General features: G+C 53.2%; 3 protein-coding genes across 6 annotated transcripts in view; 1 reads left to right on the top strand and 2 right to left on the bottom strand.

Moving 5' to 3' along the window:
• Positions 1-2,628: 2,628 nt before the first annotated feature.
• Positions 2,629-8,188, bottom strand: noa1 (nitric oxide associated 1). Of its 2 annotated transcripts, XM_061834418.1 has the most exons (10): positions 7,824-8,188; positions 6,169-6,884; positions 5,952-6,099; positions 4,590-4,754; positions 4,415-4,522; positions 4,263-4,357; positions 4,047-4,178; positions 3,274-3,390; positions 3,083-3,200; positions 2,629-3,014 (listed from the first exon to the last, which is right to left on the bottom strand). In XM_061834418.1, exons 1-10 carry the CDS (start codon positions 8,026-8,028, stop codon positions 2,761-2,763), a joined length of 2,058 nt encoding a protein of 685 aa, XP_061690402.1. In that variant the 5' UTR covers positions 8,029-8,188; the 3' UTR covers positions 2,629-2,760. The 2 variants fall into 2 exon arrangements, with proteins under 2 accessions (XP_061690402.1, XP_061690401.1); XM_061834417.1 differs by having other exon boundaries at positions 2,630-3,014; positions 5,952-6,884.
• Positions 8,189-8,734: 546 nt separating this feature from the next.
• nipsnap3a (nipsnap homolog 3A (C. elegans)) lies at positions 8,735-12,779 on the top strand. Its single transcript, XM_061834435.1, has 6 exons — positions 8,735-8,946; positions 9,960-10,173; positions 10,255-10,416; positions 12,109-12,249; positions 12,315-12,377; positions 12,445-12,779. Exons 1-6 carry the CDS (start codon positions 8,875-8,877, stop codon positions 12,519-12,521), a joined length of 729 nt encoding a protein of 242 aa, XP_061690419.1. The 5' UTR covers positions 8,735-8,874; the 3' UTR covers positions 12,522-12,779.
• Positions 12,656-22,254, bottom strand: part of LOC133508410 (phospholipid-transporting ATPase ABCA1-like) — a 25,590-nt gene continuing 15,991 nt past the window's right edge. For 2 of the 3 annotated variants that reach the window (XM_061834412.1, XM_061834414.1), the window contains 27 exons: positions 21,784-22,146; positions 21,449-21,699; positions 20,915-20,966; positions 20,720-20,842; positions 20,494-20,642; positions 20,289-20,413; positions 20,112-20,210; positions 19,821-20,010; positions 19,655-19,749; positions 19,551-19,583; positions 19,378-19,483; positions 19,163-19,237; positions 18,931-19,100; positions 18,675-18,852; positions 18,489-18,604; positions 17,952-18,096; positions 17,766-17,889; positions 17,438-17,567; positions 16,666-16,792; positions 16,526-16,588; positions 16,339-16,445; positions 16,133-16,274; positions 15,911-16,045; positions 14,470-14,573; positions 13,427-13,519; positions 13,123-13,366; positions 12,656-13,062 (listed from right to left, as the gene is read on the bottom strand). In XM_061834412.1, the coding sequence (XP_061690396.1) occupies positions 12,946-13,062; positions 13,123-13,366; positions 13,427-13,519; positions 14,470-14,573; positions 15,911-16,045; positions 16,133-16,274; positions 16,339-16,445; positions 16,526-16,588; positions 16,666-16,792; positions 17,438-17,567; positions 17,766-17,889; positions 17,952-18,096; positions 18,489-18,604; positions 18,675-18,852; positions 18,931-19,100; positions 19,163-19,237; positions 19,378-19,483; positions 19,551-19,583; positions 19,655-19,749; positions 19,821-20,010; positions 20,112-20,210; positions 20,289-20,413; positions 20,494-20,642; positions 20,720-20,842; positions 20,915-20,966; positions 21,449-21,699; positions 21,784-22,146 (3,656 nt within the window). In that variant the 3' untranslated portion in view covers positions 12,656-12,945. The remainder of the gene's footprint in view (positions 13,063-13,122; positions 13,367-13,426; positions 13,520-14,469; positions 14,574-15,910; positions 16,046-16,132; positions 16,275-16,338; positions 16,446-16,525; positions 16,589-16,665; positions 16,793-17,437; positions 17,568-17,765; positions 17,890-17,951; positions 18,097-18,488; positions 18,605-18,674; positions 18,853-18,930; positions 19,101-19,162; positions 19,238-19,377; positions 19,484-19,550; positions 19,584-19,654; positions 19,750-19,820; positions 20,011-20,111; positions 20,211-20,288; positions 20,414-20,493; positions 20,643-20,719; positions 20,843-20,914; positions 20,967-21,448; positions 21,700-21,783; positions 22,147-22,254) is intronic. The other variant, XM_061834413.1, reaches the window with a different exon arrangement.

Below are 22,254 nucleotides of genomic sequence, written 5' to 3'. Positions count from 1 at the left end.
CAATGATTCACAATTGTAAAATATCAAATAAGACCAGTTTGTGCAGCAAACCAGAAATAATAACGTAAAGACCAAAACTTTTCTCCAATAAAATAGCTCCTGTTTAAAAGCTAAGACGTAAACGACATCTGCCTCAGAGGTCTGAGAACCTGGGTTCAAGTCCAGCCTCGCCTGCGTGACTTTCCTCCAGGCATTCCGGTTTCTTCCCACATTCCAAAAACACGCATGGCATGCTGAGTGAAGACTAATTTGTCCGTCGGTGTCAACGGTTGATTGTCTGCCTGCGCCCTGCCATTCGAGGGCGTATCCCGCCTCTGGCCCAGAGTCCGCTTGGACCGGCTACAGATGGTGAGCGGAAGCGCTAAGGAAAACGGTTGGCCGGACAAAAGAAATCAACAGAAACACCGGAGGAGATTTCCGACGTGGGCCAAAGCAAAAATGAAAAAGCACAATTTTCTGTTTCACAAGAGCTGTGAGGGCTCAGTGTGCAGGGCGGCCGTGTTAACGTTGTGCACAAAGTACACGCGACTGTACGCTACACTGCAAGTGTTGCAAAAAGTCACTGGCCACTCGCCTGACTTTGGTCAGGGTCCCACTCGGCGACGGTGCGGATGCGAGCGCATGTGGCCGCCGGGTCTTAATGTGCCCAGCGATTGAGTAGCGAGCAGGTTAGGGCGTTGTCCTCCTTTCGCCCGAACTCAGCCGGGATCGGCTTCTGTGCCCCGGGACCCAAACCGGGATGAGTGGGGTTGAGAATGGATGGATGGATGTTACAGAGTGCGCACGATAACAGCGAGTAGGCAGCCATTAAGGACTGTTCAGGACTATGGGAGACGAACGCGCCCCTTCTGACACGGAAGCTCTTGTCGAAGAAGAGAACGTCACGCAACCGAGTGAAGTTAGCGGGGCAATATGACACTATTGTTTCAAACCATATTCAGATGATATGCCATCGCGGCCAAACCGCCTCCCCGTCCGATCCACTTCCGCGTCGGAGATGAGCCGTAGGGTTAGGCCTTGCGCCGAGGTTGTTTGTAATAGGGTTTGGGTAACCCTAACCCTATGACCAACACCGTCGGCGTTGTTGTTCAGAGCCGCCGCGCACATCGACACGTGGCACCCTGTCATACGTACGCGGATCTTTTGTTATGTAGAGACCGATTACGTGGTCCGCCTCAAAGTATCATTTTTTTAGTAGCTGTATACAGACCTACCGGTCATCCGGAACCCATGCAATCCATTTTTCACGACAAAGCCGGTCTTCTGAAGGGTCTCGAGTGTTCAAGTCAAGAGTGTCCAGCAACGCGACGTGTCGGCATTTTGGCTAACGGGAAGGAACAACGAGCTACCTTCCCGGAGGTAAAACTACTAGAAAGAAACGAGTCCAGTTGACGGCGGTCCTGCCATGGATGTCACTTCCTGCTTCTCCTCAAAAACAAATCCCTCGAGAGGATTTTCATGGCAGGAGTTAAAAAAAAAAGCTGTACATGTCAAAATCATAATTTGTGGTGAAAAAAACGAGCGGGTCCATGTCGGCTGCCGTTTTTTTTTTTTCCCCTTTTCATTAATCACATCCTACCAATCGTGCATTTCATGACAGGAGCCCTTTAACAACCCATTCATGGGCAGGGTGGCAATTGTTTGCCTTATTGAGATCAAAGTCTCCTAACAGGCCACAATCAGGGAAATAAACACTTCTTTTTCGTTTGATGCATAAAACAAAGCTGTACCTTCTCGCGGGCAGCGTCCCAGTTATCAATTCTGTGAAGCGTTACATACTAGAGATATGTTTCTTCATTCATTCTTATTCTAGAACGACACGTTCGCATTAATAGCACTGACGGATTAGCATTTTGAAGACAAACTCGGTTGCATACTGACCTTTCTCCCTTTCTTCTCTTGGAAAACGCTCCATGTGTACTTGAGGCAGCCACGTTGGGTCAGGAAGGAAAGAGAAATCACTCCGTGCTGACTTTGACCGACGAATTATCCTCTCCGCTTCACGCACTTTCGATATAATGCGTGAAAATCCTGCTGTCCCGAAAACGGGACGCTGCCCACGAATTAATTGGACACTAAATTGCCCCGTCGGGTGTGATTTGCGTGCGGCTGTTTGTGTCGATTGGCTGGCTGGCTGGCTGGCAACCAGCTCAGGGTGACCACCCCGCCTCCTCCCTAATTGACAGCCGGGATAGGCTCCGGCACAACCGCGACCCTGCTGAAGATAAGCGGCTAAGAAAATGGATGCATGGATGGATGTTTATATCGCGTGTCATCAAACTGACAAATGTTTGCCGTATTTTGACCATTACTTATGCCGCCAATGTGGTCAAAATATTGGAAACAGTTCTGTGCCTAATAACATTCGACATCCTGAAATTAAAAGATGAACGAAACATTTATTTTTGTAGGGGCCCCACCTACATCTCAGTGTTTAGGGCATTGGTTTGGTAAACCCGGGGCGGTGAGTTTTTTTTCTCACTGGGACGTAAAAACTGTGCCAAGCAAATATGAGCGTTCATCTGAGATGACACGCTGCGGCGACCCTTAACGGGACAAAGCCGAAAGAAAGAAAGTCATGAAACATTTTATTTGTAAGCACCTTTCCAAACATTTTAAGGACACTGCACAATAACACCCCCCCCCCCAAAAAAAAAGGATGCCATTACGTTTTACACCCCCCACACTCTCAAAATCAACACTTTAAGAGTTGGACTGATGAAAGCATTTTTTTCTTCTTCCCGTATTCGACAAGTTGTTTTAATTGAGACTCTTCTTGTCAGCCGCTCGTCTCTTGTCCTTCCCGGAGGTGCCCGTCTTCCTCTTCCGGCCGACGTCCAGCAACGCCGTCGGCGTCAGCGCTTTGTAGGCACACGACTTTGGGATGCGAGGCCCCTTCAGGGAAACCACGTGAGGAAGCAGGGGCGGCGTCCTCAGACTAAAAGCGGCCGAGGGCGGCCCGTGAACCCTCAGCAGCGGCCGCTCACCCTCCAACGCGGTCACCGCCACCCAACCTGACCACAAACGGGAGCCATTTCCGTGATGACCGAGCGCCGACATCCGAGCCGGGTTTGCGGCGTACCTGCGGACGACAACTTGACGTCGGCGGCGGCCTCCGCGGGACCTCGACCCTCCAGGCGGAAATCCTGAGGGATCAGCGCCGGAAAGTTCTTCATGCGCTCCGTTCCTCCCGCCGGTACCTGAAGCCAAAACCAGACGAACTTCAACTCGAGCGGACTGGAATCTCGCAGCCGGCCACGAGCGACCTCTCACCCCCAGAAGCTCACGTCCGGCGTGTTTCCGATAAATGCCGTCGGCTTTTTCCACGCTGCTGACGTGAACCGGAACCTGACTGGAGGCAATGACTGAAAACCAGCAGGACTTCTCCCCCTGGAACGAACCCATCCAAAATCCTGACATTGGTGTGGCAAAGAAGCTCAAAAGTGGTAAGCGGAAAGAGCATTTCAAATGCCCTGGAAGCCCTCCAGAACAAATTGACGACAGGCGTACACGAGCTGCACGGCTGCCCTTCTCCGCGACAATGTTCCATTTGCGCTAATTCAGTGAAGTTTTTTCACGAGTCACCTTCAGAATTGATGCCTAACCCAAACCGCACCCAAAAAAAAAATTTAAATCAATCTTGCAACCCATCATCTGATTTTCAAAATTCTTGCCGCCTTGTACTCAGACTGAAGCGAGCTCCACACTCGGCACGTGGACAGACCGTCGTTTTGGGGAAAGGAAGAGCTCGTCACATTGCCCCCTGAACTTACCGATTGGGGAGTCACAAATAATGAACGATCGGGAAAGCAATGCAAAAGAGCGGACTCTTTAGGGAACTATCCAGGAGCGTTCAAGCCCCGGAAAGCGAGGCTTACGGTTGAGAACCACCGTCATAAGTCAATCAGGGCAGCGCGCTTCCAAACGACTCGCCTCCTCCATTTGATTTGACGGCCGGCGCACATGACGAGTGCTCATCAGTTACGGTTAGGTAACGGTCTGGAAACGCTTCCTCGTCATCGACGGTTAGCGCCAGGCCGACTGACCTCCAGGAAGTCGATCCTGGCCAGAGCCCCGACAAACAGACTCATTCCGGGCTTCAACAAAAACGTGCGAGGAACGACGGCCCGCGTCGGAACCACGGCCTTCACTTCCTGTTGGGTGAGCAGAGCGAGCACCTGCGGACAGACAAAGGCCGACTCCGGTGAGCCGGCGGAAGCCGCTGAAGCGAGCGCCGACCCGGCCGACTGCCGCTCACTCACGTCCCGGTCCTTGATGATTCCCGGCGTGTCGAACAGCCAGTGCGCGTCTTTCAGCTCGTTCTGTGTCAGCTCGCGGGGGGCGTCTTCCCCGTGTCCTGTGAAAACTTTCGTTTGTTGGAATACCGAAGAACCTGAGCAACGGCGTTTCTCACCAGGGGTCATGCTTTCCCCGTCGTGATCCTCTCCAAAGGCCAGAGTGTCAGGATCAAAGACGATAGTTCTGCGGCCGACTTTGGGTAGGAACGTTCGACCGACCCGACCTAAACGCAAAACGGAGAGTTGATTCGAGCCCTCCGGCAGGCACGCCCCCCGTCCCCCGCGTCGTACCTACTAAGTAGCCCTGGCGGCGGAGCGCTTTCAGACTCTTCAGCTCATCGGGGGTCAGGTCGTCCTCCGTCTGCCGGCGACACCCCCGTAGACGCTCGTGCCGTCGGAACATCCGGTACGGCGTGGGGTTGATGATGGGGAACTTGAGCAGGTTCAGAGTGGTCCCTGCACACAATATGGCCCACCGTCACGCCCCGAGTCGGTCACGGGACTCTGCAAAAGTTGAATCTTGCCAACTGGACTCATCGGTGAAGAATTTTCGGCAGTCGGACGGATTAGGAAGGGAACGAACCCCGTACCAAACGTAGCATGTGCTAAAGGTGTACGTACGTACGGTAGTCTCTGGTTTACGGTAAGGTACCGTTCCGTGATTGACAAGATCTGCAAACTTGTGACAAAGTACTTCAAAGGCAACCAGGTTGGGGAGGTCCGGCTATCAATCATGAAGAAAAGTAGCGAGTGACATGTGGACCGTTGTCATAAAGTAAACCACCGTTAACAACAAAAAGGGGGGGGAGGGGGGGGGGGGTTCTGGTCTCGTCGACTCCCGTAATTGATCCTAAGCCGGTCCCGAGCGGACAGGGAAAACCTCCAGACGACGCACCCGCATATTAGTCCATCCGTTTCTTTCGGCTTGTCCCTTTCGGGGTCGCCACAGCGTGTCACCTCAGATGAACGTATGTATATTGGCAATTACGTTCGTGTACATCAGGGGTCTCAAAGTCAGTTTAACTCAGGCCCACCGGAGGCAGAATCAAGCTGCTTAAAAAAAATGCAATCTTTGTCAAACATCTTGATTTTTTTTTTTTACGCAAAATAAGATGCGCTGGTGGTGCGCACCACTCTCTATGGCAATGCTGCTGTAACCGAGTCACTGAAAAATGTTTCTCGCCTGGTACCGTGCACCCCAACGTTATTGATAGCTGCGTCAGCTCCGCACACAACACTGTAAAATTTGCCATTCATACTGGATCAAAACTTATCCTGCGGAATGGATCAAGTTGCCAGCGTTCAAGGAGCGCGAGACCGCCTGCGACCCCCTCCGAGAAAAACTCATCGAATTTACGCGATCCGCGGAAATGGCCTGCTTTGAGCTTAAGACGGCGAATTTTTGGCCGAAAGCGGACATATTTGCTTCACGGCAGGGCCACAAGACTATTTAAAAAAAAAAAAAAAAAAATCCTCATCGGGATGATTTTGATCTGAATCTACAGTCTCTGCTCATCAAACGAACTCCGACATGGGCCGACGGCAAGACGAGGGTCAGTCCACTTGGCAAAATTCAACGCACGCATCAAATCTTCAAAGGAGGTCGACGAGCGGCCTCCTCCCTCGTCCTGGTCCGCTTGGCGGAGAGCTCACCGGGCCACGGGGAAATGGTGGCTTTACCGACGACGTCTGAGGCTCTGGACTTGCAGTAGTCTGACTGGAGCAGCGTATTGAAGAGCGTGGACTTTCCCGCATTGGCGCTTCCCACCAGGTACACGTCGCCTTTGTACTTCCACGAGCGCTGCAGGCCGGAGATCAGATCTTCGATGCCGTAGCCGGTCTTGGCGCTGATCAGGTGGACGTCGCTCACCTGAGGCCCAAATCCGGCTTCCCGACAGAACTGGCCCAGCTGCCGTCGGATTCGTTGCAGGTGGTTGGGCGAGTCCGCGGGAAGGAGGTCGATCTTGTTGCCCAAAACCACCACGTGTTTGTTCGGACCCACCAAGTCTGGAAGTTCTGGGACAAGCGAGTCGGGGACGTCCAGGAGGTCCACGATGAGAAGGACCAGCGCTCTCTGGGAGCGGATCTTCCGCAACACGTTGCGAAACTCGTCCTTGGACACTTGCAGGTTCAGAGCCTCTTGGTGGTGGCGCAGCAGATGGCATCGCTGGCAGGTGGCGCTGTTGAGCCGTTCCTCCCGGAGCAGGACCTTATACTTCTCGCTGGGGAGGTAGCCCGGGACGGTGGCGTGGGCGCAGTGGAGAACGGCGCCGCAGCCTGAGCAGCGGGTATCGCTAATGGGTTCCATTGAATCTGGTGTCCCGTAGGTCTTGTGCCCTCGCTTGGGCGCCTCCTTTTTTTTCTGGACGGACGCCACCGCGCTCGGGCGCAGGCGGAATTCTGCATCGTGGAACCGAACGAGGGAGTCATCCTCAAGGTCCGGCCCGGTTAAATTATTCAAGTCAAGCAGAACAGAACTGCCGGGAGTCCACGGAGGACGATGACCGAGAGCCAGAGGAGGCGGCGGCGGCGGCGGCGAGCTCTGCTTTGGTCCTAAATCCGCCACAACAGGTTCCTCCTCCGGATCTGAAAGGACAGGAGACCGGTTTGAAGCGCGCCAAATGGGAGTCAGAGTTCGACAGACCTGCAATATCAGATGGCCTTCCGTAATCTCCCATCGTCCGTTACGTTTTTAGGCCGTGTATAAGCGTACAGTACAAAATTGTATTGTAGGGTCTTTTTATGTACGACACAAACTGATTCTAAACACATTTCAAAAGAGCTTACAAATGTTTGAATGTTGAACCTTTTATCCAAGCTCACCATTCCGGCGACATTGTTGACATACAGTACTCGTCGTCATAGTCGAGTTGCTTTCATGAGCAGCACGGAATTCACGTGCTTCTAGTTGGCGAAGGTAAATGGCTTGGCTTGGCTTGATACCCAAAACTGCATTTTGCACTCCTCAGGTGCTAACGCGCGATCAAATCGGCACCACCGATGTCATTTTGATGGCCCCTCATTCAAGATGGCTGCCACAGAGGCACTGGAGGAACTATTTCTGGGACGCAGCGTTCGAGTTCCCACGGTCCGTTTTATACGATACCCGTTCGATCGGGGTCTGTTTTACCGATGCTCCGCTGTACGGGGGAAAAAATTGAAATGAAATACTCCGCAGGCAGGAACACCAAAAAAAGGAACTTGATGGGTCAAAGGGCAGCGACTTTTTTTTTTTTTTGTGGACTGAGCTCTTTTGTCAACTAAACTTTTGGACTCCAAGCACAACTTGTTTCTGTGAACAAGAAACCGAACCGCCATCACTTGAGTGAATGAAGCAGGAAAAGAAGAAAAGCGCTCCAGTTCATATAATCGGTACCGATGTCTGGCCACCGGGTCGCACGTGCGACACCCGTCAACTCAACATATTTGAAAACCATACACACGCCAACGTAAACAAACAGTTAACACAGCAGGAAACAAGCATTGGCACGATACACAAACCCGAGCAGCGCAGTGCTGACTGACCTGTGACCTCATCGAACCAGAAGCCTTCTTCCTGGTTCGGGTCCACCACGCAGCTCCGTTCGACGCCACGCGGGAACCTGTCGTGCGCGTGCCGGCTCAAAAAGCCTCCCGACGCTGATCTTGGACCCGGAAGTGAGCCGCAACTTCCAGCCGAACCCCGCAACGCGCGCCCCAAGGTCGCGGCTACGCGTGCGACTTTCTGCATGCTTCGGTCTGCTTCGACACTAAGTCACGCGGTCGAGTCGTCACTTCGCGGATGTGACGTCACGCCGTATACAGACGTCGTCAAACCGACCAGGGGGGACGGGTGCATACTATACTGCTGGTCCAAAAAAAGTTGGAGAAAAATAGAAGATAAACGAATATGAAAATAATACGTCGGAAAAAAAAAAAACAAACGACAGCGAACTGTAACACGTGACCGACATGCACGGGATGACGGCCCCCTCAATACGTCACATCGAGATAGAATCTTAGGCAAGTTGTCTTACTTTGTCAAAGAAAAAAAAAACGACTCAAGTTTGTACAAAAAGAAAATGGAAAGCACTTCGGAAAACGGACCGGAGGGGAGGAGTAAAGAAAAAGAAGTCGAAGTGAAAAAAAAAAAAAAAAAGCAGGCCTCGCTCTTCCGTCACAATACAATTCGAAGCCACCGTTCGTCCATCCCCTGAACCCGCCAGGCATGTTTTTGGAATGTGGGAAGAAACCGCAAAACGGAACCCGGAGAAAAGCCACACAGGCACGGGGAGAGCATGCCAACGCCAACGCCAAATGCGAGGCCGCATTTGAAGGTCGTCACAACTAAATCAAGCCGCCAATAGCTCCAAATGCATTTGGTCATTTTTCTCTTAACATGAAGACACATTCTCCAATAGTAATAATACTAACTAGAAAGGAGAAAGGTGAAAATCGTTTGTAGACACGTTCATGCAAAAAAAAAAAAAAAAAAGTGGAGTGAGGCCTCCAACTCGAGAGGATCTTTGAGCGCTTTCTCGCCTCTCCTTTTCTTCTCTTTTTCGTCACTTTTTTCTTGCCTTTCGATTTCGAGACGATGCCCCTCACGTCACGCTGCACGCGACTGTTGGCTCGTTTCCGCCTCTCGCCGGATGTTCTTCAGGCTCACGTGAGTGCACCCTAACCCGATTGAAACGGATTAGTGACGTGTCAGGACTCTGACAACTCCAAAGTTTCATCTTTATCCACCGATTTATGTATCGCCATAGCGTGACTTATTAGAACACTTGACGCGTGATCTGTCATAGTAATGGATAACAAGCAGAAAAACCACATTAAAAAAATCACGGAATTTTTTTTTAAAAATCACAAAACAAACCCAATCTGAAGGCTTTGCAAAAAAAAAAGAATGTCTACTTTGCAATCAATCAATCGAGTGGTAGCATTTTCTTTGTATTCAATTCAAATGGACTCAAGACCATTTCAGGACTTAAGGCGAGTGCTTTACGTACGCAAACAAAAACAGTGTCGCTCTTTGGACTGGATGAACTGTGAAATCTTTCAAGTTGAAAATTAACCAAGTCCAAACCAAGTTTGCCGGCCTTCACTAACCAACAAAAAAGTCTCATTGATCCGTTTGCAACAAAGCATGTGCACAGTTGACATTGTTAACACACTTGCACGTCTTATATGGAATAGTTCCTATCAACTCTTGTTCCTTGTTCTTTCTTCTGCGTGCCGTACCAGGGCAGCACCGACTGCCTCGTGTGTTTTTACACACTCGGCCATTAAAGCTGATTCTGATTCTGATCACGTACACGGCGTTAAGAGACATACAAATACACGCGCGAGACGGTCAACAGTGCGTGGACGAGCCATCGCGCAAAACAAGGAAATGGGCGGCTGAAGGGACGTTGCCGGGTGAGGCTCCGATGACGTACGACCGGTCGGCTCACGGGATCGAGCCGCTCGTGCTCTCCTCGGCCGATGTCACGCCGGGAACCGATCCCGCGACTCGTATCGACATGTCTTCTGCAATATGCCGATCTGACCGTATTTTACACGTTTGTTTGTTTTTGATGAATACAAATGCGCGAAGCACTGAAGCCGAAAAAAGTGAAGGGCGAAGTAAGGAGGGAACGCCGTACATAAGGACACGTTCAAGACTTTGTGTGTTGTCAGTGCGCGAGCGCAGCGAGCCGCTCTGCGGTACCCCGGCAAGGAGGCGGACCCTTGTACGAGTTCCGCACCTACCAAATTCATCCGGACCGATGCTCTGCCTTCCTGAAGCTGACCGACGAGAAGATTCACCTCAGGACTGCCCACTCAGAGCTCATTGGCTACTGGAGCGTCGAGTACGGCGCTCTCAATCAGGTCTTTCACATTTGGAAATACGGTGCGTGGCCGTCCGCCCTTCTGTCGTGGTCTTGCCCCTCTAGGAAGTGTGACTAAGCTGCGCTGTGCTTCCTCCCATTAGAGTCATTCGGCCAGCGTGCGGCGGTGCGTGCGGCGCTGGCCCGGGACGAGCGCTGGATCCAAGAGTACGTGAGCCGCGCCATCCCCATGCTCGCACGCCAGGACAACCAGGTCGCCTCCCTGCTGCCCTGGAGCCGTATCTGCGCGCCGCCGCACCACGGAGGTCAGAGGCGTCACGCTCAATCTCATCACTTCACGCCACCGCACGTCATACAGGGCAGTACATAAATACGACTAAAACAAAACGCTCAGCGTCATGCACCCGGTTATCGACTTGGTCGACCTAGAAACACTTTTCACTTGCAAACGCATCCTTTTCATCCTTTTTGCACTTGTGTTGCACGATGCAAACTATAGGCCTGTCCCAACCCCAGAAAAATGCAGTCTTGCGTCCCCGTCACTGACTCATAGTGAGCTCGACGCTGCCGTGTTCTTTGACCCCGCCTTTTTGCCCCACATTTTGATCGTCGCCACGTCCGTGTTGCAGCGTTCCTCGTCACGGACTCATAGTGAGCTGGACCCTGCCGTGTTCTTTGACCCCGCCTTTTTGCCCCACATTTTGATCGTCGCCACGTCCGTGTTGCAGCGTTCCTCGTCACGGACTCATAGTGAGCTGGACCCTGTTGTGTTTTTTGATCTCGCCTCTTCGCATCACAATTTGGACACGGTTGCCTGAAACTGAACTTCTCGTCTGCAACTTCCCCTTGTTGTTGGACTCGTGCATTTGGGTCCTGTCCGGTGCTCTGCCCTTGGCAGGAAGAGAATCAAGATAGGGTTAGGGTCGGGGTGGCGGGGAAGAAGATGAATAAGACAAAGGCAGTGAACCAGGGAACCAAGAAAGAGTGTGGTGTGACTTTTCCGGAAGAGGTGAGACAGGAGAAGCTTCCAAAAGACTGGACCACCACAGCCAAGTTGATCGGATAAGTGCGCGTGTACATCCCGAGGGAGCTAACCTAACTGTAGCCGTCATCATGGCTGTTTTACATACCACCAGACGCTAACGCTAAAGCTGCTCTTTCTCCGTTGCCGAACCACATTCATTCAGAGCGGCGTAAAGGCATTCACGTTCTAGCGGGGGACTATTCGAAAACTGTCCTCCCTAAATTCCACCGGCGTGTTAAATATCCAATAAAGGATGGAAACCCTTTCGACCGCGTGTCCTCCAACACCAAGCACGGCGACACGACCGCTCCCCTCCCCCACGTTGGTGATTCAGACCACATCCGCCTCAGACGCAGAACCGGGGCCACCGCCAAGACGGTAACAACCTGGCCGGACCTGCTCTCAATAAACAGACTTGGACCTGGATAGATACATGAGCATGGTACTAGACTCTATCAAATTGTGTGCATCAGGGTTTTTCCCAATCAGAAACCCCCGATGACCAGTTGGTTCCCTTCAGTCCTCGGGTCAGGTGACAGAGGTCTTTACGGCACGGCTCCAACGGAACTGGGGGGGGGGGGAGTTATCAAAAAGGAGTATGAGCGGAAGTCCGATTTTGACAGCGGCAGTCGCTACGGAGCCTCCCGAACCTCAGAGGCTGTGACGTGACACAAGCCCACCAGTGGCAGAGGAGCTCAACGGTCAGCTGACAAACCCCCCAACTCTCCACTTACCGTACAGGAGCGCGACGCCCTGCTTCTCAGCTTGTCCTACCGGCCCAAATTGCAAATACATTCGTTTAAAGATGAGACAGTGTCCAGCGATGATGAACACTCCCAGGCCTCTCATCTTTTGAAGCGGGAGAAGATGCGCAATCGGTTGCTGACTAAATACCTTTTTTGTTGCACATTTTCAACGGGATGACTCGAAATGTTTGGCATGGCCATTCACGTGGCGTGCGTCCACCTTTCAGGCGCGTTTGAACTGGCGTCATTCAGGATCCGTCCGGGCGGGGCCGGACTTTTGGGCGCCGCCCTCCGGGACGGCCTCGAAGAACCCCGACGCGCTCACCTGGTCGCCGCCTTCCACAGCGACGTGGGCCAGCTGGACACGGGTCAGCCGAACGCGCGTCAGCCCGTGTGGCTTTGTACACGCGTGACGTCCTTTTTCTCTCCTCAGTTTACGCCCTGCGTTGGTTCGAGAGCGCCGACGAGCGCCGTCCAGCGGAAAGCGACACTGCAGGTGAGACCCCCCCGCCGGCCTATCACATCGCACTGAACGATGGCGTCATTGTGGTGCGGTTCTTCAGTCCTGCACAGTTTGGCCCACGTGGAATCCCGCGAAAACAAAGTCCTGTTCCCATGTTCCTTCTCGCCGCTCAAGTGATTTTCTGGCAGCTTCGGCTTCGTCTTCGATGACCGGTGGTGGGCGGAGCTTGTCTTCTGTCGCCATGGAGAGCCCCCCCCCCCCCCCAAAAAAAAAAATAGCTATTTGATGTGGACGGAGCAGTTGGCAGAAAGTAAGAGTGGACTTCTTTGATTTTAATGTTTTCACTGACAGTTATTTTCACATTTTGGTTTCTTAAAAAAAAGCAACACTATGATTCGTAGTCGAACAAAGATAAATAAAGTTAAAGAAAGCTGATTTGAAATTGTTTGGAATCTTCATCAACACGGACGGCGCGAGACCGTTCGCCAAATTAAAAAAAGGCAGTGATGCGCGAGCACCGCTTCAAGTTTTTTTTTTCTTCCGCCGTGTTTTTTTTGTTTGTTTTTCTTCCCTCCCCCGGAAATGTGGGCTCACGCGGATGTCACACGGCGCTCTCGTCGGGTCTTCCCGGGCGCCGCTTTGTTGAGGAAGAGGAAAAGGGAATGTCTTTGGAGTGATGATAGTCGTCACTTTGGTCCTTGGCGAAGTTCACGAAAACCTGCGCGCAAAGCAAGCGCGTGTCAATGACACACAGGCGTGCGCGTGCGCCTGTGTTTACCTGGTCCAGTGTGGTCTGCGTGACCGAGTAGTCTTGGATGTTGAGGGCCTGTTTGTTGTCGGCTAGCGTGGAGAAAATGTGCGTGAGAGAGCCCCGCGTGGACGGCAGCTGGTACTGCAGCATGTTTCCGTGTTTCTCCTTCAGCGCGCTGCCGCTCAGCTCGCTCTCGATGAACTTCATGACGGGAACCAGATCGGGGTCGGGCCCCGCCACGCGCAGCACGATGGTGTATCCGTCGCCGAACCTGCCGTGCGAGCGCATGAGGTGCTTCCGCGACAATCGGGTTGCGCGCCGGCCGCCGTACCTGTTCTTCAAATGTTGGACGCTGCCGAGACATTTGAACCTGCCGTTCACCATGATGGCCATGCGGGTGCACAAGGCCTCACACTCCTCCATACTGACGCAAACACAGAGGACATTTTGTCAATATTCCAAAAATGTCTTCAAAATACCACTAAAACGTTTTCTAATACGTTTAACGTGCACAGAAACGTCTGTTTACAGTGTCCCCTCCATTAACGCGGGGGTGATGAGCCGCTAACTGAAATCCGTCCTTACAGAAGCAAATGGTTTGGAACCGGGAGCAGAATCGCTCTTCGCTGCTTCACTTTTGTTTTCTCTGTAGCAGCCGTAAAGCCTCTCGTTCGTTCAGTACTACAGTATTTCCTCCCGTTGTTGGTGAGCATTTTGTGCTTTCCCCGAATTTGTTAACCGTCTGTACGTCGAGCACGAAGCTCCCATTTCCTGAAACGGACAATCAAAACCACTGAACGGATCGTCGCCACCCGTCTACCCACTTGACTTAAGACTTGCACAGGCAGGCTAAGTCCAGAGCGGGCAGGATCCTTTCGGCCCCTCCGCATCCTGGCCACCTGCTCTTCCAGCGCCTTCCTTCAGGTCGGCGCTACAGATCGATGCTCGTCCAAACTTTTTTTTAACGGTTTTGTTTTTCCCTCTGCCAATGAAATCGTATAATTGTCGATCGAGCGGCCCTCCTATTTTCTGCCTTGTGCCATCGTTGGGACACACACTCACATCCTGCTGGTCCAATCGGTGAATTGGTGAAAGTCAGACATGTTTTGGCCTCGGCGTACCCCGAAGGAAGGACTCCTTTTTTCTTTTTCTTCAGAAAATATTCTTGTGTTTATCTGCGTGCGCGCGTGATGCTAAATCGTTTTTTGGCAATCGATGGTCCAACCTGTTTTGCGCCGGCCTTTTATTTAGTACCAAGCGAACTGTGCACAAAGCCGTAACAAGGGCAAAGTGACAAGGAGGACGAGGCGAAATGCGAAGGACAAGGAGACGAGGGGACGAGGAGACAAGGAGACAAGGAACGGTGTGTGGCACCTGTGCGAGGTGAGCACCACGGAGCGTCCCTCCTTGACGACCCCGAGGATGCAGTTCCAGAGCGCTCGGCGGGCTTTGGGGTCCATGCCCGTGGTTGGCTCGTCCTGTTGTCACGGCGACAGCCACCGTTAGCTCCGCCCGCAAGCGCATAAAGGAGCAGAGCAAGAAGGCCGCGAGGATGACGAGAAGATCTTCGGGACGATGTCATTTAAAACTGAGCGGTGAAGGGCCGAGGGCCTCCTAATCTGGTGTGTAAAACCCGAAACACAAACTTCTACCCAATCGACCCCGATCACATGACTACGAATTCATCAAAACAACGAGAAAGTGCACACCAAAAAAGTCCTAACGTCGAAACCAGGCCTGGTCCACACAAGACTAAATTGTTTTGATTCAGAACCTACGCTCGCTCGTACCGCGCGCGGCGTTGTCCGACAATGTCAACACCACGCACGTAAAGTTTCTGTTTGGCCACTGATCTCCAATCCGGTACTCCAAGACCGAGATCGAGCTCGTAAAACCAAAGAAGAGGAAGCATGAGCGGAAGGGGGACTGGAAGCGTGGGTGTTGCAGAACGGTTTTGGTTGATGGCCACTTCCTGTTTTTTGGTTTTTTTTTTTTTGAAGCCAGCTTCATTCTGTCCCGGGTCACAATTCACTGAGCAGCGACTCGGCGGGGGTCAGATTTGTGCTCGCAAATACTGAACGCGTTCAATAGTGACCCGTTTGGAACCCAACGAAGGCGATGAATCCAGTCTGAACGCTCGCGTTCTTTTTTTGGAGCCTCCAGCCCGAATTTGGCAGGTCCGACAGACACGAGAGAGCTCGTCGTCTCGTGCGCCCGTTGTCGACGGTCTGCTTCTTCTCCGCCGTTTCTCTTTCCCCACACGGATGGTTTTGCACTTTTCTTATTGCGAGTTTAGTTTACGCTCTGTTTCTTGCATATTTTTCCTCATCTTTGCATTTGTGCTATTTCCCTTTGTACTGCTTTTCCCCAACAGCTGAGTATTTTTATTGCTTTTTTTTTTTTTTTACAGTTTTTTTCCTCTTTTGTTTTAACCCTACATCGCCTCTTTGCACTGGCTTGTGGATAGGGCTTTAAAAGATGGAAATGTATGAGCCTAAAAATATGCGGTAGCGACTTTGCAGATTTCCCCGATAGCGAGGACGGTCCGGAACCTAAGCCTTCACAAAAAAAAGAAGGGAATACAAACTTAAGGATCCGCTAATAAGACAGGATCTGATGTGGCATTTGACACACTCGGTAAGGTCGAAGCAAAATCGGGACAAAAACTGTCTGATTGCGGCGGCCGTGTGCGGACCAGGCCTCAGGTTGCTGTAACTAATAACGTCACGTAGGAAGTAGCGCTGTGCCAAGCGAAGGACGCTGAAGGTGCGCACGGATCAGCTCCCGTAGAGCGCGTCGCCACCGCTGCACTCACCAGGAAGACGACGGGCGGCGCGCCGATAAGCGCCATGGCGGTGGACAGTTTGCGCAGATTACCGCCACTGTAACTTCCTGTCGCTTTGTCGGCGTACTTGAGCAGGCCCAATCTCCTGATGCCCCACTCGGCCACCTATCAATGACACCGGCGTCGTCGTCATCGTCATCATCATCATCATCAGGCCGTAAGGGCCGGCGGCAATCTGGGCTCGCCACGCACGTCGCACACTTCCTCGCCGGGAACGCCTCTGAGGATGGCGTAGAGCTCGAGATGTTCTCGGCCCGTAAGCAGCTCGTTGACGGCGTCGAACTGCGGACAGTAGCCCATGTTCTGGTGGACCTGGTCCAGCTCCCGCAGGATGCTGATGAGGATTAGCACGTTAGCCTGGGCGTGACAGTGACTGGAGAACTTTGACCTGACCTCACCTCTTCCCAGCCAGGAAGGCCTCCCCGCTGGTCACCGTGGTGTCGCCTGTCAGCATTTTGAAGGTGGTGGTCTTTCCTGCGCCGTTCACGCCCAGCAGGCCAAAACACTGACCGCACGCACGCGCACGCACTTACACACTTGATACAGACAGACAGACAACTGCCCATGCGCGCGTACACAACAAACCTCTCCGGGAGGAATTCCGACGCAAAGTCGATCGACTGCCGGTTTCTGTTTCCTTTTGAACACCTGGAGGCCAGGAAGCAGGAAGTGATGAGAAGCACACGCACACGAGGACGGAAGGACGGACGGACGGACGGACGGACTTTTGTGAGTTGTCGGAGTTCCAGAATGTGTCCGTGCCCGAGTCCGTGTACGATCCGCTGCCTCTCGCGGGCGACGTCCTCGTCTTCCTCTCCCAGAACTCCCAGTTTGCCCATATGACTCGTTGGCCTGTCGTACGTGTACAACAGCAACAAAAGAACTCACTCAAACTGAAAAAAATGTTGTAAAAGAAATTCCCAAATGAACTCAAGCTAACTATGACTCAAGCAAATTTATGAGTGATATCCTTCCCGCGCCCCAACTCCACTTTACAATTGGCCAGCAACGGAAGGAAAGCGAGTGTCGAAGCCGCATTTGACAGCCAACGACTTGAATTGGTCGCCAGCCAATCGCAGGGCACGTAGAAACGAACAACCATTCGCACTCACAATCACACCTAAGGGCAATTTAGAGTCTTCAATGTAGGCATGTTTTGGGGACGTGGGAGGAAACCGGAGAAAAGCCACGCAGGGACAGGCGGAGCACGCGAACGCCACACAGGCGGGCGGGCCGGGATTTGAACCCCGGTTCTCAGAACTGTGAGGCAGATGTGCTAATCAGTTGTCTGACATGCTGCCAGAAATACCCTGTATTTAAAAACAAAAACAAAAAACTAATACTAAAATAAAAACTATAGTTTAAAAAAGTGGGTTTTTTTTAAAAAAAAAAATGTATAACGAACGCAGAGTTGAAAAGAAAAAAACAGACGCATTCATCACACAAATGAACTGAATCGCTGAGTAAAGCACGACCGCGTCTGGTTGCGTTTCTCACCTGGGTTTGACGCAGAACCTGTACTGTATGAGGACGGTGATGATGAAGAAGACGACACCCTCCAGCGCCATGGCAAACAAATTCTTGCCCACCATGTCCCACTCCAGAGGAGAACGCAGCCTGTTCTCTCCTGAAACACCAAATGCACGTCAGGTCAGGTCACGTCACGTCAGGTCAGGTCAGGTCACGTCAGGTCAGGTCAGGTCAGGTCAGGTCAGGTCAGGTCAGGTCAGGTCAGGTCAGGTCAGGTCAGGTCAGGTCAGGTCACGTCACGTCACGTCACCTCACGTCAGGTCACGTCAGGTCACGTCACCCACGCAGACGTTACCAAATCTCTGCAGCGCGTCGGCCATGGCCTGGTTCTTGACCATGTCGATGAGGCCTCGGCCCAAACAGAAGTGCGGGAAGATGAGGAGGACGTTCTTCAGGATGTCGTTGATGCCGCCGATCTCCTGAAGCCACATTAGCGGGTAAACACACTAGCGAGATCGGTGGCGCGGCGCAGTGCACTCACGTGGTCTCCGAAGAGCTCCATGACAAAGGTGGAGATGCTCCCGTTGATGCCGATGAGGATGTTGACGCTGGTGAGGACCACGTAGGCCGTGCTGGGGATGCTGAAGACGAACGACGCCGGGTACATCAGCGGCGTGATCGACCACCTGCACGCACACGCGTGTACCGGAGTCGATGGTAGGACGCCGTATGTGATAGCAGCATTTTTATTGTACACGGTTAACTTGGATTTGATCAACTTTCACTCGTACTTGATGCAAAATAACCAGAGTTCCAATTAACAGTTGTGTGTTGATTTTCTGAATAGTTTTTCCATCTAATATGACGTCGTGTAGAACTATCAAATTAGTAGTAGTAACAAGCGTCAAACTTTTGTGTCCGTGTTGACTTTGGTTTTTGCAGTAACCCCGCACACGTAGTCGTCAAGGTACGCAACGGAACCTGGAACTTTCAGCTAATGCATCGAGTGCACCAACCAACCACAATGTCGGGTTATTTGTAACCCGAACCCGCGTGTCGTGCGGTCGCACGTGTGTACCCGTAGAGCAGGAGTAGCAGAGCGAGCACGGGAAGGTTTGTGGACGAGACGTAAGCTTTTTGTTGGAAACACACGAAGATGACGATGACCAGCGTTGCCGGGACGACGTAGTTGCACTGCAGAGACGCAACACAGCAGGTCAGCCAGTCGGCAGGCGCGCACGCACGCACGCACGCACGTACGTACCATGTCCCAGATGAAGTTGGCGCTCCAGTAGAGGAGGGGGTGCACGCCGCTGATGAAGTGCATGTGCTTGGCTTTGCTCACGCGCTCCTGGATGAGGAAAACCACAAAGCTGGCCGGGACGAAGGACATGGCGAAGATCACGCAGATGGACACCAGCACGTCCACCGAGGTGGTCACCCTGCAGAGCAGCGGCGCAAGCGCTCACGCACGGGACGGCGCCGGCGAGTGCGGCCGTGTATTCCCGCGAGTCACTCACAGCGCCACCTGGGACAGTTGCTCCTTGGTCAGGTTGAGCGGGTGATTGAAGGCCCGGATGCCGAAGCGGGCGGCGTCCTTCCCGGGAGGGAGGTTGGCCCTCAGGATGGCGTTGCTCATCACGTTCATGAAGGAGCCCATGCTGTGCCAGCCTTTGTTGTTGAACCAGATCTGGACGGCCGGTCGACAGTCAACAGTCGGCCCGTCGCTCGCTCGTGTGCGCCTGTGCTCACCTTGACGTTGTTTTTGGTGTCCAAACCGTTGATGAAAGCCGACAAATTGTCCAGAAATCGATCGGCCGCGGCTCCCTGTTCAACCGTCGACAAGTCGTCATGGGGAGGTCGCGGGCGACGCGCACGTACTAACGATCGCTAACCCCCGCATCGTAACGAGGACGTGACCAATACTAAGCAGATAAACACAACCAACAGTCATCGAGGAAGCGAACCTTCGGGACTTCGAAGATTTTGCGGATGCGCCGGATGGCGTCGTCGATCTCGGCGGCCGGGGGCAGGACCTGCGTGCTCCTGGCGCCCAACGAGAAGCCTCCGTACCTGTGCGCCCGCCGGTCACGTGATCAACCACTGATCCCAAACATAATCAGCGATCGCGCAGACTCACCTGAACTCGTTGACCCAAACTTTGTTCTTCAAACTGCAAAGGACACAAACTTCAAGTTGAGGTGTGTTTTGCGCAGCCCGTGTGCACCGCGTATCGTCTCCGACCTCTTGCCGATGATTTGAGCGTAAGTCTTGACCAGGTAGTCCGAGACGTTTCTCCCGGTCAGGTTCTGCAGCGTGTCTGTGGAACTCACCTTCATCTGAACACAAAGCGCACGTCGCTGACTCGTGCCCTGCGATGCCGTCGTCGGCGTCGCCGCGTCACTGTTACCTCGGGCGGGGGCATTCCGCCGGCTCCGGCGGGGCACTCGGGCAGCATCTTCTTCCTGCCGTCGCAGCTGCACAAGCAGGCGGGAGACGGGTCCTCCATAGTCCAGTTCCCGGACACAAACAGTCGCCGGACACTCTCCGGGACCTCCGGGGCGCTCCAGTCGTCGTCGCCCATTGTGCACGGCGCGTCGCTGGCGAGGAGAAGTCCAGACTGCTCGTGAGAACCCGGAAAGACGGGTAGGGCCCGAAGGAGGCCAGAAGAGGGGCGAGGCGAGAGGAACGCTCGTCTTACGGGACGGGATGTCCCAGCATGCAACGCGTCCCCAGTCCCGGCGGGTCCAAAAGCGAACTCAGCAATTTCTGCATGGTGGCGTCTCCTGGCGCGTCGTCACTATCGGACACGCGCAATGAGAGTCCAAGGTCGCGTTTATGTTGCTGGCACAAAAGTGAGTCACGGAGACGGGAGTACCTGATGAAGGTGACCTGGTCTTCGTACATCCAGGGCTGCAGCTCCAAATTGGGATATTTCCCGAAAGGAGGGACGATTAGGCTGAAGACGAGCGCGATGCAGACGAAGACGGCGGGAAGGACGATCTGCGAGACGAGACCGTGTCATCACCAGCGTGAACGTTGACAAAGAGCGTGATAAAAATGGCGAGCGGCCGTAGGCAGACCTGGGCAAAGAAACCTTTGCGGGAGCGTCGGGCGTAAAGAAATCGTTTCCACATGAGCGCCACAAATTGCTGTTTCCTCAGATTCCAGCCGCTCACTTTCTCCGACCCCTTCCCGCCGACACACTTCAAGCGGTCCGTTTCACGACTCTCTGGAACACCACGTACGCTGTTTGACGTGCGCGCCGACGTCCTCGCGCGTTCGTGTCGGTCAGGTGCGCGTGTATACCGGGATCGACGTCGGACGCGTCGTCGTCGTGCTCGTCAGTCAACGGTCTCAGGCAACTCTGAGGGTCGCTTCCTCCGAAGGCGTGGGCCCGTCGGCGGCGGCGGCGCACAGGAAGCGTGCCGTCTACACACACGAGGCGGATTATAACCCGTCGGAGCGCGGAACGCGGCGAGCGCCTCGGAGATGGGACGTTACCCGAGGGCACGTCTGTGTCCACGCCGTTATCTTCAGCCACTTTCAGGAAAATCTGTCGCAGCAACAACAAAAAAAAAAAACATTTCGTGATGATTGAAATTCCACAAATCTCAGTGCCTCGTTGGGGCCAGTAAGAGAATCTCTTTTTACTTCTGGAACGACCTTCAGAGTCAATTCAAACGCATTGCTGGAGTTTGTGATCCTCGTTGCACCTGCACACTCACTGACTTTGCTGATCCTCCCAATTGGGTGCTGATATTCTTTTGTTTTATCGCGCTTGCACTTTGTCCCTCTGACCACTATCGACTCGTCTCTATTCTGCGTGGATGCTAGTCGAACAATAGCAGTTTTTTGTTTGTCATCGGAGTCTCCTTCTTCTATACACTGAATATGCATATTGCGTGTCGCCTTCTTGGCCAGACCCAAAATTGGTCTAGGTTTCTCTGGTTCAATGAATGTTTGGATTTTGATTGATCGTTACTTCAAGGGACCCAGTCATGTGCTTTGTACGGGGGGGGGAGATTAGCGACTCACCTCCTCCAAGGTGGTGTCGGACACGCCGTAACTGGAGATGTTCAAGTCGCTCAGCTTTTCGTCCATTTCCCTGAAAAGCTCTACAAAGGCTCCGTCCTTGGCTGCAGAGTACGGCAGCACGAAGGTCAGCTCGTGGCCGAGGTCCTCCACCATGCGGGCGGCGGGGATGTGGCGCAGGATCAGAGCCGACACCCGGGACGTATCCACCGGCGAGAGGGGCGCGTCGCACCCCGACGCCGCCTTCCCGGTTTCTAGGGATACAGATGAAAGGGGAAAGTGGTTCCACAGCAAAGTGATGACAGTTTAGAAGGTGAAGAAGATGGCACGCCCCTCACCGACGGTGGCGGCGTCACTTTCCTGCTCGCTCCCCAGTCCGGCGTCACTGCTGCTGACGGAACCGTTCTCGTCCTGCAATCGAACCAGAAGACTCGTGGGTCGAGCCGCTCGTGAATGAAAAGTAGCCCGGGGGTACGGGACCTTCTTGGTAAAGGACACGGTGCTGGACGAGTTCCTGTAGGAGCTGAGCGAGGGTTCGGGGTCCTTCTTGACCAGGGTCAGGTAGTAGCCCGTCCCCAGCTGGTTTTTGAGGAAGAGCGAGGACCCGACACAGCACAACTTGCCGTGCGAGATGATGGCGATCCGGTCGCCCAGGATGTCGGCCTCGTCCATGTGGTGCGTGGACAGGATGATGGTGCGTCCTGAGTTTGGGTTCAGAAATGATGGACGACTTCTCAATCTTGCTACGATGTTGAACTCGCAGCTTTCTTTTCAAATACCGCATGTCATTTTATTCTTGGCGGTCCCAA

The sequence above is a fragment of the Syngnathoides biaculeatus genome, chromosome 11 (genome assembly GCF_019802595.1).
Source record: "Syngnathoides biaculeatus isolate LvHL_M chromosome 11, ASM1980259v1, whole genome shotgun sequence".
Taxonomy (NCBI): domain Eukaryota; kingdom Metazoa; phylum Chordata; class Actinopteri; order Syngnathiformes; family Syngnathidae; genus Syngnathoides; species Syngnathoides biaculeatus.
The sequence above is the reverse complement of the archived record's forward strand: the minus strand, read 5'-3'. Positions and strand labels throughout refer to the sequence as shown.